This window comes from Engraulis encrasicolus, chromosome 21, assembly GCF_034702125.1.
Source record: "Engraulis encrasicolus isolate BLACKSEA-1 chromosome 21, IST_EnEncr_1.0, whole genome shotgun sequence".
Classification (NCBI taxonomy): domain Eukaryota; kingdom Metazoa; phylum Chordata; class Actinopteri; order Clupeiformes; family Engraulidae; genus Engraulis; species Engraulis encrasicolus.
In genome coordinates, this window is record NC_085877.1 from 44821100 (window position 1) to 44838599 (window position 17500).

The 17500-nt window shown below is 42.1% G+C and overlaps 2 protein-coding genes across 2 annotated transcripts in view; both read left to right on the plus strand.

Annotated features, from left to right (window-relative positions):
- The window catches only part of LOC134437250 (5,6-dihydroxyindole-2-carboxylic acid oxidase-like), a 30306-nt gene extending 22885 nt beyond the window's left edge, over positions 1–7421 (plus strand). The window contains exons 8-9 of the mRNA XM_063186746.1: positions 2903–3049; positions 6723–7421. Coding sequence (XP_063042816.1) covers positions 2903–3049; positions 6723–6925 — 350 coding nt within the window. The 3' untranslated portion in view covers positions 6926–7421. The remainder of the gene's footprint in view (positions 1–2902; positions 3050–6722) is intronic.
- A 4677-nt stretch (positions 7422–12098) lies between these two features.
- Positions 12099–17500, plus strand: part of LOC134437251 (leucine rich adaptor protein 1-like) — a 32533-nt gene continuing 27131 nt past the window's right edge. The window contains exon 1 of the mRNA XM_063186747.1: positions 12099–12778. Coding sequence (XP_063042817.1) covers positions 12548–12778 — 231 coding nt within the window. The 5' untranslated portion in view covers positions 12099–12547. The remainder of the gene's footprint in view (positions 12779–17500) is intronic.

A 17500-nucleotide genomic window follows, 5' to 3' on the forward strand; every position in this document is an offset into this window, starting at 1 on the left:
CGTTTGTGCAGGCAAAATGAGCATTTGTGCACAAACCGTTTTTAAGATATTCAACTTTGTGACCTTAATTGACCTTAAGTTACTCAGCACTCCATTAACATCCAAATGACTTGAAAATAGTTGGAATCATTTGTGCTTCGTTTGTGCACGATTGTGCAGGCAAAATTAACATTTGTGCAAAAAAAAAAAACGTTTTTGTATAATTTAACTTTTATTTTTTTGGAAGTAGGTGACGCAGCACCCATTAACATCCAAATTACTCAAAAATGCTTGGAATTGTTTGTGCTTTGTTTGTGCATGCGTGTGTGGGTAAAATGAATGTTTGTGCACAATCTATTCGCATGTTATTTTGTTTGCTTTTGCTATTTTATTTATGTTATTTAAATCTTAAAAGTTACATATCTTAAAGACAGTTTGTGCAGAAACGTTCATTTTGCCTGCACAATCGTGCACAAACAATGCACAAACGAATCAAATTACTTGTATCCATATTTGCAACATATGGGGTGCCAACTTCACACAGGTCATTTAGTTGGCGTAGACCAACCCCTCACACACAGCCACACCTGTTCTTCTCCTGCATTGTGATTGGTTCAGCCCATCATTCCATTAAAGATGGACCAATGAGACGCCACATCGAGATGATGGGCCAGTCTCTAAGGGGGAAAAAAACAGCAATAAAGAAAACAGAAGCATCCGCCCCTGTTGACTGTGGGGTCGGCCCACCGGGAAAATGCCCTGATTGGCAGCCCAGCCTTGGCAGAGAGAGGTGCTAGAGGAAAAGGTGTTGAAAGGTGCCATAGCACTTCACTTCGGAGTGTGTGTGTGTGTGTGTGTGTGTGTGTGTGTGTGTGTGTGTGTGTGTGTGTGTGTGTGTGTGTGTGTGTGTGTGTGTGTGTGTGTGTGTGTGTGTGTGTGTGTGTGTGTGTGTGTGTGTGTGTGTATTGTGCCATAGCACTTCACTTCTGTGTGTGTGTGTGTGTGTGTGTGTGTGTGTGTGTGTGTGTGTGTGTGTGTGTGTGTGTGTGTGTGTGTGTGTGTGTGTGTGTGTGTGTGTGTGTGTGTGTGTGTGTGTGTGTGTGTGTGTGAAAGGTGCCATAGCACTTCACTTGTCACTGACTTGACACTGCAGGCACAAAAAAATCTAAAAGGAAACTGTCTGTGAGAAAAGTTTCAATGTGTATAAATTGGGATAGAATCGCAAAAGACACCCTGCAGCTTGAAACACCTGCAATTTTTAAAAAGCATTCTCACATCTTACTTTTTTTTTACTTGTTCATGTTTTAGCGTGTAAGTGGAATAGATTACGTCATTCAACAGTGGTTCCCAAACTAGGGGTCCTAACCCCTAAGGGGGTCTCCGAGGAAACGTTACATAAAACCTAGACCAGTGGTACTCAAACTTTTTGTTTGAAGTACCACCTGGGAACATATTGAGCTCTCCGAGTACCACCTTGACAACCAACATTAGAATATCGCGGGAAAGTCCTTCCATATTCACTTTTGCCAGTCAATACAGGAGAGGTTCATAATGGCATCAACAGCTCTGGTCACATTCAGTGCAAGTTCGTTTTTAAATGTCTGGCTTGCCTAGTATTATTCCGCATTATGTTTTCAGATTCTTACAATTCAACCAAAGACACATTTTCAACTGCAACAACTTGATCAGCTTTCAAATCAATGCACAAAAAATAATTCTTCCAAGTACCACTAGAGATGTCTCAAGTACCACCAGTGGTACGCGTACCACAGTTTGAGCACCACTGACCTAGACAATTACTTACAGGGGTGTAGTGGGCACGGTACGTTTGGGTACGCAGTCCACCCTTTTCTCCTGAAGTGATATTGAAATAAAATCTTCTGCCCATGTTTGAATGCGAAAAAAAGAATGATTACATGGCAGTATTGCAGGTGACCAAACTGATGAAAACGGAGAAGCAATGACGGTAGATTAAGGACACTTGGGGGGTTTGACATGATAAGTTGCCCAATTATTTGATGACGTTAAAAATCGCGTACCCCTACTACACCACTGCTAAGATGGCGAGATTTAGCAACACAAAAAAGGTTTTGCGTATGGAATATGATGTGGTAGGGAGGTCACAAAAATATTCATAGATCCAACTGGGGGTCCCAGCAGAAAAAAGAAACTGGGAACCACTGTCTTACCTACAGCAATTTGCGGCAATGCAGTGGTGTAGTCTATATAGAACTCGGGTATACGGAGTATACCCACTTCTAAATTTCAGGGATTTCAGTATACCCACTTAAAATTGATTGATCCATTGTTTTGAATAGCAAAAATATATACAGTATACCCACTTCAAAAAATGTTTATATATACAGTATACCCACCATAAAAAAGTAGACTACACCACTGCGGCAATGACATTATCCAATTCTTCTATTCTATCTGCTACCTACACCTGCCCACCACCTCCCCCCGGTTCATGTGATACAATGTCTTGTCTTTACTGCTTATGCAATTTATGAGGTTTTTTCTTCTATGCCTTGATGTTGTAATTTTTTTGCAATGTGGAGCTATGGAATCTTTTTTCTCCTCATCCTTACCCAATGTTGTATAACATACATAGCATGTACTTTACTGTACTTTATTGTGACACTGTGTAATGTAACTTAATGTACTGCACTGTGCTGTTTTTGGGGAGCCACATATGGTGACAGCCGTTACCCTAAGTTTCCCCTTGTGGGATCAATAAACATAAGTCTAAGTCTAAGTCTAAGTCTATTCTGAATGCAGCTGAATGAGTGAATGAGTGTAAATGCAGTTATTTTCTGTTCTATTCTATTCTGCTCTATCCTATTCGATTCTATCCTATTCTATTCTATTCTATTCTATTCTATTCTATTCTATTCTATTCTATTCTGTCCTATGTTGCCAGAGTCGGCAGTGTACCCGGTGGAGAATGCCCCCATTGGCCACAACAGGGGCTACAACATGGTGCCCTTCTGGCCTCCCATCACCAACGCTGAGATGTTCGTCACCGCCCCTGAGAACCTGGGATACTCCTATGAGGTCACCTGGCCAAGTACGTACCTAATACCTGTTCTCATCCACATCCGTTTGTCACCTGGCCAAGTACGTACCTAATACCTGTTCTCATCCACATCCGTTTGTCACCTGGCCAAGTACGTACCTAATACCTGTTCTCATCCACATCCATTTGTCACCTGGCCAAGTACGTACCTAATACCTGTTCTCATCCACATCCGTTTGTCACCTGGCCAAGTACGTACCTAATACCTGTTCTCATCCACATCCATTTGTCACCTGGCCAAGTACGTACCTAATACCTGTTCTCATCCACATCCATTTGTCACCTGGCCAAGTACGTACCTATACCTGTTCTCATCCACATCCATTTGTCACCTGGCCAAGTACGTACCTAATACCTGTTCTCATCCACATCCATTTGTCACCTGGCCAAGTACGTACCTATACCTGTTCTCATCCACATCCATTTGTCACCTGGCCAAGTACGTACCTAATACCTGTTCTCATCCACATCCATTTGTCACCTGGCCAAGTACGTACCTATACCTGTTCTCATCCACATCCATTTGTCACCTGGCCAAGTACGTACCTAATACCTGTTCCCATCCACATCCATTTGTCACCTGGCCAAGTACGTACCTAATACCTGTTCTCATCCACATCCATTTGTCACCTGGCCAAGTACGTACCTATACCTGTTCTCATCCACATCCATTTGTCACCTGGCCAAGTACGTACCTAATACCTGTTCTCATCCACATCCATTTGTCACCTGGCCAAGTACGTACCTATACCTGTTCTCATCCACATCCATTTGTCACCTGGCCAAGTACGTACCTAATACCTGTTCCCATCCACATCCATTTGTCACCTGGCCAAGTACGTACCTAATACCTGTTCTCATCCACATCCATTTGTCACCTGGCGTGCGCGCGTGCGTGCGCGCGTGCGTGCGCGCATACGTGCGTGCGTGCGTGCGTGCGTGCGTGCGTGTTCGGGCCGATCTATGCCAAAAATGCCCGGGCCACTTTTCGGTCCCAGTCCAGTGCTGATGTAGAGCAAGTGAGGCTGCGGGCAAAACCAACGCCCCAACCCAATGAGAAACAAGTTAGATGTCTGGACAGAGAACACATTTTCGCTTTTCCGTTTTCCCTTCTTGTCAATGTCTGTTATGAGATTGTTCGTGCTAACTCTCTGTGAATGCCTGGTAGAGACATGACCCACTGAATAGAAGTTTAACTGATTGGAAATCACACACATTTATGCTATGGGGGCCGTGGGGGGGGGGGGGGGGGGGGGGGGGTGTTTACGGCCCTCGAGGTAGTCTTATCCGGCCCCCCAATATAATTTTAATATTGTGCAGTTTCACATGAAATATGGCATGTTTTGTAAAGCAATCTCAGCAATTACATTTGCAATACAATTAAGTTCTATTTTCAGGGGACCTAATGAAGGCGGGTTCCATTGCAAAAGTGGCGCCCTTCAATATACAATAGGCCTAAAGTGCAGGGGGAAATCCAGGTTTGTGTCCAAAGTACGGCCCTTGGAAGACTTAAAAGATTTGAAGTGGCCCCTTGAGTGAATAAAAGATCCCCTCCCCTGCAAATTTCACAAACACTCATTCCTATTGTATGTGGTAGACAGGGCCGTAACTAGACATTTTCAAATACCGAGGTCAAATACTGCATGCTGTACTATACTGTACATTTAGAATGCTTCAAAGTTTGTTTTCATTCATCACTGCCTTGAGGATAAATGGGGATGTTGTATACAGACTGAATTTATCACTGTTGATCATATATCCATTTTCATCATAGATACATTTTACTGTACATTACTGAAAAAAAATACTGAGGACATGACCTCTGTGTCCTCAATGGTAGTTACGGCCATGATGGTAGATCATATGTGCCTGCCCAACACATACAGTCAATCCGGAAACTATTCACAGCGCTTCAGTTTTTTCGCATTTTATTATCTTACAGCCTTATTCCAAATGCTACAAATGAATCTCTGTTGTCAAAATCCTACACAAATTATTACATTATGACCATGTGAAAAATAAGTTGTCTTGACAGTTTTGAAAATGTATAAAAATAAAAAACAAAGAAATCATTTTTACAAAAGTATTCACAGCTTTTGCTTAATACATTGTAGAACCACCTCTGGCAGCAACTACATTCATTTTTTCATTTCGAAATGAAAAGGGATTAAAAGGGAGGTCATCGGTGTGTGTTTCAACCTTCCAGTACATTGAAATTGTACATTTTGAGTCTGCACCTGGCTAAAATAGATGGGTGTGAGTTTTGAATTAAATCCTATGGAGAGTATCATGATATGCTTCTGTAGTCACAATGCATGGGTAACACTTTATAATAATGTCTGCTTAGTAAAGACTTAGTAAATAATTTACTAATGATGAACGAAACATTAACAAATGTTTTTATCATTAACTAAGTTTTATTAATGCTTTATAAAATATCTACAAATAATATATACAAGATTTTACATACCTTATAACAGAGTATTGCATTCATTTACAAACAATTCGTAAATGTTTGATAAATATAAGATGTTAACGTAACATTTCCTAGTCATTTACAAACATTTGTTAAAATTTCCTAGTCATTTACAAACATTTGTTAAAATTTCCTAGTCATTTACAAACATTTGGTAATGTTTTGTTCATCAATAGTTAATTATTTATTAAGTCTTTATAATGCTTTTTTGCATCCATTATTATAAAGTGTTACCGACGCTTTCATTTATTCAAACCGACTTACAACTGTTATTTTTCAGGGTATTAGTTACAGTCCCTAGAGCAATGTGGGGTTAGGTGCCTTGCTCAAGGGCACTTCAGCCATGGATGGAGATGTAGGTAGAGGTCAAGGGGGATTCGAACCGGCAACCCCTAGATTGAAAGACCAACTCTCTAACCACTAGGCCCCAGTCTCACATCATCTCTAAAAGTTTACACATGCACTATTTTACCTTCCACATGCACTTGGCACAACGATTTCATTTGCATGTGTGACAAAAATTATTGTATGTAGGCCTATAAAAGGATTGTATGCATAAACTTTTAGTCATGTGGTATATTGCCTAGGAGGCCCCTCATGCTTAAATACTACTTAGGCTTAAGTATATACTACTTAAAGGGACACTGTGCAGGAAATGGTCAAAAAAGGTACTGCAACTATGCTGCTCATTGAAACTGGGCTGCCTATTGCCAAATTTGATCTTTACATGAAAGTTTACTGAGTAATAAACAAATATTTTCTAGTATGGTCCAAGTACAGTAATTTTTGCAGCTAAAAATGGCTATTTTTGGAAATTCAAAATGGCGGACCATGGAGAAGATCCCCCTTTTCATGTATGAAAAGTGCAATTTTTCCAGTCATAATAAATACTTAGAATTTGATGCCGGTGGTAAGTATTCATGCAAAAGGTAACATTAGTGAATGGAAAACATGAATTCTGGAAATAAACAACTAAAAATCTCACACAGTGTCCCTTTAAGGGTTTTTGGGAAACACAGCCCTGGGCTCATTGTATTAATGGTGTAAGCTAATGGGGAGAGAGACGGGGAGGCGTCGGCAAAGGACCCGGGCTGGGAATCAAACCCGAGTCAGCCGCATGGTAGACGAGTGCCCTACCGGTTTACCACGGAAGGGGCTGGTCTAAACATTTTATTTGTGTTTCGGCAGCTACCCCACTGACCCTGACGGAGATCATCACCATCACGGTGGTGTCTGCTCTGATCGTGGTGGCCAGTGTCTTCGCCATCACCACCTGCGCCGTCCGCTCCAAGGCCACCAGCCACCTCGAGGGACGGCAACCGTTGCTAGGCGACCAGTACCAGCGCTATGACGACGACAGGCTCGGAGACAAGTCGCAGTCTGTCGTATGAAAATGCCAATAAGGATGACGGTGATGATGTGACCCCTAAGTTGTAAGAGAAAAGATAAAGCTAAAAATGCTCTGACCACTTTTTTTCTCCATATTAATGCCATTTGGAAACAGGCATTTAAATTATGTTTTGGATTTGTCCGCTATACTTATGTAGACTCAAAATAGGAATTTCCTTTTTTTATTATTATTTAGAGGTCATAACAACCTTGTTTAAATATCAATGAGATGAGGAACCGAAACGGAATTTTAAGTTGTAGGTGCTAAAACACTGAGTTGCGTACAGCAGAAGTTTGTATGATGTATATTTGTAAACATGACATTTGGGTACATACTGTTTTTTCCATAAAAAAGTAAATTTGGTGACCAGTGATTATAACCTTAATGGTATTAAACACAATTAATCGTTAAAAAAAAAAAACACCTGCCTGAGTGTGGTTTGTGCTCGATAATTACCTCCGCCAAGGAGGCTGTGTTTTCAGTCGCGTTGGTTTGTCTGTCTGTCTGTTTGTCTATCTGTCTGTTTGTCTATCTGTCTGTTTGTCTGTCTGTCTGTCTGTTTGTCTGTCTCTCTGTCTGTCTGTTTGTCTGTGTCTCTGTCTGTCTCTCTGTCTGTCTGTTTGTCTGTCTCTCTGTCTGTCTTTCTGGAGTTGTTGGAAATGACAAAAGGAACAAGTGATACAATTATGGTGGTGATCCGGATCACGGTTTGGAACCAGGACTGTTTTTTAAAGATTCTTCACCATTGCTAAATCTAGACACCACTAGTGACCACAAATTGAATTGCGGGACAGGGCAGATTTTGACATTCCAGTTTAAACTCCACAAAAAGAAGGCAGAAAGACTTACTGTAAAAAAAAAAAATTTTTAATTAAAAAAATAGGGTGTAACATGGAAAAGTGTTCTTTCAAACAGCTTCCTTGGAGGAGGGCTGCACTCTCTGAGTGCGTTTCTAGTTATTTATGGGAACATGTTTTTTTCCCCATACATTTTATATTATGATGAGCATTATTGTGTATTATTGAGTATTATTATTATGATGCCCTTAACCAGGGTGCGATTTGTAGGGGTGGATGGGGGGGATTGTCCCCCATTCTGGTTTTGATAGACACTTTTCTACATACTTTTAATCACAGCTTAATGAAATTCCATTGACATTGCTTAAAATCTTAAACATATCCCCCCTTCTGGTTTTCTGACAACTCGCACCCTCCCTTTAACCTTCCGGAAGCAGACTTGTACCCAAGGTTGCCAGATGAGACTGATGATTTCTCGTGGAAAACTGACAATAAAGTCTGCACAACCAAAGCTCCCATTTCCTTTCATTTAATATGACGTCATCAGGGCATGCTGCCCGAAACGTCAAATTAAATGAAGAGAAACGGGAGCTTGGTCTCGCGGACTTTACTTTCAGTTTTCATGCGACTTTGCTAATCTTGCACCCAAAACATTTTTTTGAGACGGATGTGCGTGTTTTTTCTTTACTGAACTGATGATTTCTAGCCCCAAAAAAGGCTCAAAAATCGCATGGAGGCACTAAATCCCGCCCAATCTGAACTAAAATCTATAGATTGCTATGGCCATCAATCTACAGAAAACCTGGCGATACCCATTTTTAACTGCAGATGGTCATCCAAAACAGCCCAATTGGATGGGAAACTGCCCTATCTGGCAACAGATTCTGATGCTAAGCTTTACAATGATGCCTGATGAAGACCCTGTTGTCCAGTCTTGCACTTTAAATGTCTGTATGAGCACTGTCTATGTCCATACTGTCTTATGTCCATGTATGAGTACTGTCTATGTCTATACTGTCTATGTCCTTACCTAGATTAGTCTATGTCTGCATGGGAAAGCAAGAAACGTAATTTCAAATTCTTTGTATGACCAGTGCATGTAAAGAAATTGTCAATAAAACCAACTTGACTTGACTTGACTTGACTTGACTTGACTTGACTTGACTTGACTTGTTGGGTCGAAATGCTGTATGACCTGAATACATTTTCAAAGCGGAGCTACGACGTGCAGACTTCTACTCTTTCCACTTTCAGATGCGCAGGCCTTTGTCCTGCACCTGGCCTCAGCACATATACTGCAGGCTTGTACGAGATTCCGAATGGAAAGAATTTCAATTCAAAATAATGGCATAATACCAACACTAGGTGGTGCCATTACGTTGAATTTCTTTGTAATTTAATCTACACCACCCAGTGAAAGTAACATAGAACACCACCACCTAGTGTTCATATTATGGCATTACTTTGAATTGAAATTCTTTCCATTCGGAATTTCGTACAAGCCTGATATACTGTACTCTCACCCTTATGCCGCTTTACAACCATATCTTACACATGGGAATCTGGTCATATCTGAGGAATCTGTGGCCTTTTGAAGAACGTGTTCACTTCTCTGTTTGTCTGATATGCCTGTCTGTGTCACATGTCTAGTGCCAGTGAGTGTGCTGGAAATTAAGGCTGGGCGATATGGGAAAAAACTATATCACGATATGGATTCATTTATATCACGATAACGATATATATCACGATATAGCACAATTACATACGTTTTCAGTTATTCGCTTTATTTGCTCTTTATTTTTTCATGTCGCAAAACAACCTTTCTTTGAAATGGATCTTTTTCTTCTAATTTTTACAGTTACATGAATTGACAGTGTGTATAGTGGCAACATGAAATGTAATTAAATGATATTCAGTTGTACAAAATTGATAAAATTACTATCACGATATAAACGATATAAGAGAAAGGTCACGATATACACTTTTATATCACTTCTGTGTTTGTAACGATATGCCTATCTGTCTCACATGTCTTGCCCAGCCCTACTGGAAATAGGCTACCATTGCCGCCTGCGGACAAATCAAGTTCTAGCAGAAAACAAGACAGAAGGCCAGCTTCATAAAAACCAATACTGGTTTCTGAAGCAATGACTACTAGTCTCTTCAAGGCCTCAACTACAATGTGAAAATCCCAAAGAATGAATAAATATGTCCAAGTTTCGCTCTCAGATGAAAGCCCATGTGGGAAACTCCAACTCCCATTGCCATTGTGACACAGTACTCCACAGGACACAAGTGCGCACTACACACAACAAAATTACATTTATGCCTCACCCGTGCAAGGGGGCAGCTCCCAATGGCACCCCAAGTAGAGCAGTGTGGCGGGACGGTACCATGCTCAGCGTACCTCAGTTATGGAGAAGGATGGGGGAGAGCACTGGTTAATTACTCCCCCCACCAACCTGGCGAGTCGGGATTCGAACCGGCAACCTTTTGGGCTATGTGACGCTGGGCTTGAAATCCAGTCACATACTGTAACGAAGACAAGTACCTCAACAGGACTCAACCCTTGGCCTACCACTACACCAAATATGGGCAACTTCCATGATAAGGAGGGCCACATTTTTTTAAATAGAGCTTGAAAGTCCCGCCCCTTAGTTCTGCATTTCACGGGACGTAAGCTGACCATCTAACAACATGGTAGCGAGTAAATATCCTCTGATCTCAGTCATTATATGCGCTGGGCCACACATATGCTGTTTAAGAGGCTAGATAAAGATTATTCATGGAGAAGTATCAATGTTTTGTTCCGAGGCCGTCTGCATGAAAAATGTGAAGAAACACAGCTTTCTAAAAAGTTTGGGGGTTCCTACGAAAAATTAAACAAAATTATCAGAAATATCATTTTAATAGCACCATTGGATTACATGCTACGATTTTCAGCTAAAAACGCTGTTGAGGTCCCATGAAATCGGGGGAAGTCACTTTCAAGCTCTATTGCCACCATCAGAGGGTCACATGACCAGGGATCGAACTGCAACTCACAGAGCTTGAGGTGCAGTTGGTTGCTTACTGACTGACGATATTGTTTGGAAGGAATGGGAGTGTTCTCTTTTGGCCAACAGTATAACTCCAACGGATTAATTCAGTGGTATTTCCACAAATCTGATCATTATTTATGTGTTTCTTTAATTATGTTTTATCTAGCCATCCACAGAGAAATATGTTGTCCAAGATTTCAAAAACATTATAATACTTACTTACTTTACTTTATTTCTTCAGGACATTGCACATTAATTAACATATACATACATGTACATATATGTAAATATGCCAGATTGTAGCCCAAGGGCTAATTTCCATCTGGTGTCCAAATGTAATGTAATAAGCCTACATTTAGTACAAAACCCATTCATTCCTTCATTCATGCATGCATTTATGTAGGCTATTTATTTATTTGTTTGCTTGTTCAAAAGTTTTGTATCAGAATTCGTTGTTCTTGAATATGTCCACCAGATGGCAGCAGTGTAGCGGTAGTGGATATGTCACCTTTTCTTTACCCCTTTTCAGTCTGACAGACTAGGATGCAGAGTTAGAGAATACTTACATTCTGTTTTCAGTGTTTCTTTTAAGCCTACTTTTAAAAAGAGAGTGCCTTGGCGTCCTACCCCTTGCTTTTTTGCCAATTTTGGTCTGTTGTATGCTACTGATGTTTGCATGATGATGGTGTAGAAAACACACAGCAATTTACAACCGACTTCCCATGTAATGAGATGTGTATGTAGGGGGGAAACTCAACAGATAACAATGCTGTCCCAGTTATGATGGCCTTTTGTGAAAATTCCAGTGTTGAATTGAAATGGCCCACAAGTAAACTTGGTCGTAAACTACAAAATCCCTATGCTTGGGAATTACTGCTTCAGCCCTGCTGCTAATCCTGGTATTACGGTAAATGGGCGTGTCGCCCGTGGTCCACCTGTCTGGAGTTGGTTTGGTTTGAAGCAAAGAGGCTTGAGACAAGAGGGCTTACTCACGTCATAACAGCGTAGTAGGAAATGATGGCGAGGGGAGTACGGAAATGTTATTCACTGTGGAACAGGTCATAGGACAGCGTGAATGTCTGTCAGCTGTCCTTAATTACCCCCAGCAATTACTGCTGACCAACAGCTGCCGTTACTTGGCCACAAATTACGGAGTACGAAAATGGCATCCATCGTGGATGGATGACCAATGACCATGCGCAAGGGAGTTAATTTTCCATCCACTCGTGTCCTCAGGCAACGCCCCCGTACTACACCGTGGCCAATGCATTCCCCGCCATGAGATTGTTCTTTCTCTTGAATTTCTTTGGTTTTAAGTTACAGAAGCGACTTCGCCAAGCCAGTGATACAGCATGTAGACTAGGCTTGCTTTGTACAGTCTACGCTGACTTTTGCCTGAACGTTGCATGGGCGCCACCGGAGTTATCGGCTCGGACTAAACTTTTAAACGGGATCTCGTGTTATCAGAGCGGTGAGTGCGGTGTGGACATTCGCGAGTACAGTTGCAAGTAAACGGATCGCGTGGATCAACAGCTCACGCTGAAAACTTGGTACTAATTCCACTGGGATTGGAGCTTTATAATTCCCACGGGCTATTTTGATGAACTGGTGTCGGCGTGTGTGGATGTGAAGAGAGACAAGTCACCGTTGAAACAGCAGTCTCGTTGACGGATCACGACCAGTGGGCACATTTGAATAGACAGGATACCCACAGCCTTAGTAATTTAACAGTTTTTGAATTATTTATTTATTTTCCCTTTTTTGTAAATTGTGAACACCATTTCAATGATGGACGAGGAGAACGGGTTACCAGACTTCAAGGATCTTGAAATCAAGTTGGGTCGCAAAGTGCCTGAAAGTCTCGTCAGGTCTTTCGCTGCTGAGGGAGACGTGAAATCAAACACCGAGGAACCCAACAACAAGAGTATCACTTCTCCAGCAGCGACTGTAAAGAACCACACGTCTGCAGACTTGAAACGGCTGGAGAGCAAGATGCTATTTTTAAAACAGGAAATGGTATGTATCTAATTTTCTCAAACCACAAGACTATAGGTTGCATTCGTATGCTAGGCTACTCTTCTCTTTCTCTACAACTGACATTAACCTGCATTTTTAGTCCACTCATGATTTGAGGTAGGCTACAGAGCATAGCCCTACAATTTGGAAAATGAAGTCAAAACAGTGACACGGTTGTCTCCAAATTGCCTGCCCTCTTGAGTTGAGTTAGTCTCTCCCCTGTGCAGTTGGTCTTGTTTTTGAAACGGTCAGTAACACAACTCATAATCCATTTGGCTAAGCCTGTCCGATAATGGTTCAATACTTGCTTGACAGCACATGACAAACAGCAGTCTATGTGTGGTGTGTAAGCTACACTGTGTGCCCATCCCCCCAGCCCGTGTCAGTGCAGTTTAGCTAATCGCCCTCACGAACAAAGACGGTGTTTAAAGTAAAGTTTCACTCCTAAGCTAGGCGTTTCTTGCACAGTACGGCACTGTGCATATAAACGCGAGTAATGGCAAACGTGTGACTAGGCTTTGTTGCTGTGGTGTGTGTGGAGATGAGAAACACTCCAACCCGAAATTACGACATCATTCATTCAATGGGGGTGGTGGTGGCTGACATCACATCACTGACATCACTGACTTGACTTGACTGACCACAGTTTGGCTAAGAATTCAGACTGACTTTGTTTTCAAAGATTCAAGATTATTATTTGTCACACGTCTTCTTGTGCTGTCACAATTGCCAGTGAAATTAATGTCTACAAGACTAGGCATACTCTCTTTCTGTGAAAAACATGATAAATTACCGGTAGGCCTATGTGAAAATTCAGGAGGAAAGAATTGCCAAGTATTGAATTATTGTTTGAGGGATCAGATGGCCAAAGAAAGTCAAAACGGCATACAGACTGAGACTCCCAACGGAGTTCGCTCCCGGACGTGCGGTCCCCGGTGTTTCTATCACTCCCGGACTTGCGGTCCCCACCCGATTATATTTCACGTATTATCATATACTGCCACATACAAGCAATTTAGGGTTAGGTTTAGGTTTAGGGTTAGGTTTAGGGTTAGGGTTAGGGTTAAGGTTAGGGTTAGGTTTAGGGTTAGGGTTAAGGTTAGGGTTAGAAACAAAAAACTAACATCAACAAGATAACTGGCTCCGTAATATGGCGGTGGTACCGTTAGTCTGGCTAGTGGGAGCGAGATGAAATGGGAGTGTAATGAGATGGGAGCGTGAATCTGGGAATCAGTCATAACACAGCAGGCGAAGCCAATGTGTAGGTTTTGCTTGGAAAAGTGGTGGGGACATTTACAAAGGCAAATTGTCCGGGTGTGCTACTTTTGCATTAGGCTATATTTGTGAAAACGTGGTGGGGCCAAGCTGGGTTAATCTCAAAAGTTGTAGAACTAATGGATGGATATGTAACATGTCCATCCATAGTTCATGTACACCCACCATCCACATCTAACATTATATCCATGACAGTTGGCCAGGGGTGGTGAACCTATATCTCGTGGCCGTTTATGTCCCTTGAGGCTGTTTAATCCTGCCCCTGATATAATTTAATGCTATGCAGCTTCACATGGAATATGACACCTTTTGTAATATGACATCTTTTGTAAAGGAAGCTTAGACATTACATTTGCAATACAACTATATCCAGGGGACCTAGAGAAGGTGGGGTCTGTTTCAATGGTGTCTGCCTTAAAGTGATATTGTCCCATTTTTGGAAATAAGCTTATTTTACACCTTCCCTTGAGTCAAATAATAGGGTTTTACCGTTCTCCTGTACTTTCAACCGTTTTCTAGTTATGACAGTGCAAATTTTACCTCCAAGCTAACAGTTAACATTGAGTCCTATGAGACCAGTTAGCCGCCAGCTGGTCTCATAGGACTCAATGTTAACTGCTAGCATGGAGGTAAAATTTGCAGTGACATACCCCGAGAACGATTGAAAGTGCAGGACAACAGTAAAACCCTATTATTTAGCTCAAGGGGAGGTGTGAAATAAGCATATTTCCAAAAATGGGACAGTATCTCTTTAAATATAGGCCTTAAGTGCAGGGGGGAAATCCTGGTTTGTGCTCATAGTACGGCCCTTGGAGGAATTTGAAGTGGCCCCTCAAACGAAAAGGGTTCCCTGGTCACCCATGACGGCAGGCTATATTTGCATGGTGTTTGTCCTGTGCCCATGACAGCTCCTTTGATGAGTGGGCCATTCACAGTTATCTGTGAAATGAATGTCGAGACTACTCTCAGTTCTGTGTAAAGAAAAAAAATAATAATACATAAATAAGGTGAAAATATAGCAGGAAATAATGGCCAAGATTTCATTTTTATTTAATTTCTTTTAAATTGGGTGGCTTCAAGGATCAGATGGCTTTAGACAACTGTAGTAAAGCACACCTATGGTCAGTCAGTTGGCTATATTTGCATGGCGTTTGTCCTGTGCCCTTGACAGCTCCTTTGCTAAATGGGCCAATCACAGCTAGCTGTGAAAAGAATGTCAAGGCTTCTCTCATATCAGTTCTGTGTAAAAAAAATATAGGAGCAAATAATGGCCAATAATTTATTTATTTTTTTAATCGGGTGGCTTCAGGGATCAGATGGCTTTAGACCAGTGTTTCCCAACCAGGGGTACGTGTACCACTAGGGGTATGCGAGCACACTGCAGGGGGTACGTGGAAAAATGAAAATTTAACAAATATATGGAGTTTAGTTACATTGGGATGGAGAAAGTGATATAGAACTTGACTTAGGGGGTACTCATGGCACAACGAAAAGGCTTAGGGGTACACAGGACAAAAAACGTTGGCAATCACTGCTTTAGACAACTGTAGTAAACCTCACTATGGTCAGTAGTAGGCTATGTTTTCCTGGTGTTTGTCTTGTGCCCTTGACAGCTCAGCTGAATGGGCCATTCACAGCTAACTGAGATGTGATTGTCACCTAGCTGCCATTCGTTTAACTTGTTTGCCCCGCGTTGAACTCCAAGGCACACACCCTGAGTGCGTCTTAATATGCGACCTTGCCTCCTCCACTTGCGCTTGTCTCCTCGTCCCGCCTCCTGGCCCCTCCTCCGTGGAGAAAACGATAAAGTTTCCCAGCTGTCAGCCTAGCCACAACAACTTTTGAGGGACTGTTTTTCATTCACCATCCCAATTGCAAATGAGAAAAAGACTCTACAATTGAGCTTTTGCAAGATATTGAAATATAATGCTGTCGTCAGTGATGTCATCATGACGAGAAGCAAGTGGAGGAGGCAAGTGGAGGAGGCAAGGTCGCATATTAAGACGCACTCACTGCCTTGACTAACCCCCAAAAGCTTGGCAGCCAGCAACTGCAGACTTGCACTCTGACTTAACCGACACACAACCAACCACTCCCCACTCCACACGTGCATGCGTGCACACACACACTCACACACGTGCACGCACGCACACACACTAACACATGCGCACACAAAGACACATGCACGCACACACACACACACACATGCACACGCATATACATGCACACACACACACATAAATGCACACACACACACATACATGCACACACACATGGACACACACACACACACCTCTGCTCGTAAACACACCATAAACAACTTCAACTTGCCCCTTTCACTGAGATGCTTTATACCCTACTAATGTGGCTGTAGAATGACTCAAGGCATGTGTTGTTTGGGGGGCAACCGCCATTCCGACATACCGCTATTCCGACAGTATTTGATTGCCATTCCGAGTCATTTAAACATTGTTGCAAGTACTTAAAGGCGAGTGAACAACGTTCTAACTCAATTGACATTTGCAACAATGTTGCTACATGAGCGGAAGTGGAGAGAGTGACAGCGCAATTACAGGATTAGTGTATAATTTCAGGGTTCTAGCTAGCGCAAAAGTGCGTGACGGCCCGTTACGCTATAATTTTGGACCGTGACGCTTATTTTGGACCGTTACGCTTATTTTCAATACAGCGTAACGGCATTTTGTCTGTATTATGTAGGCTACAGCCAGATCAATGCCACATCGCCCTTCTGCCAAACCTGACACATGTCATACTCACTGTATTTAAATTACAATATAGCACTCTACTACTAGCCTACTACCAGCCTACTATTTTTATTTTGTCGCGGGGTTTTGACGGCTTTTATTAATCTCTGTGACAAGCACGTGTAGCATCGCATCCTTGTTTCTCCAAAGCGTAGTTGCCAACCTGTTAGCAGTGTCAGCAGTAGTGCTGGGTTCGTTACTTGTTACCATACAAACAAGACATTGGGCTTTAAGCGCTGACATTGGGAGTTGACACTATTCGAAAGAGGACAAAGTAGGTGGGAGAAGACGTGACATATCTCCGTAACGGTGAGAGGCACTTTTTTCTAAGCTTGCCGGTTGACATGTGACGTGACTACAAAAAAACCCCGCATTCGTAGCAAAAGGAGCGTCTTCTGTAGCTAGGCTAATTGCATGCGAAAGGCACCCGGCACCAGTCCTGTGGTTTTAGGACGCGCAAGCTGTACAATAGCGCGAGCTCGGAAAATGTGTCAAACTGCACTTGTCTCGGAATCGGATCACTCGGACATTGATATGCCCTATTATTAAATGCACACACGGTTCACAGTGCTCCTCAACGTTTTCAAAATTAGTGCAACTGTGAGAAGGAGGGGACACCGCGACGCACCTCTCTCTTCTCTATTTGCGCTTATGCGCCCGAGAGAGGGAGTCATATTTACCT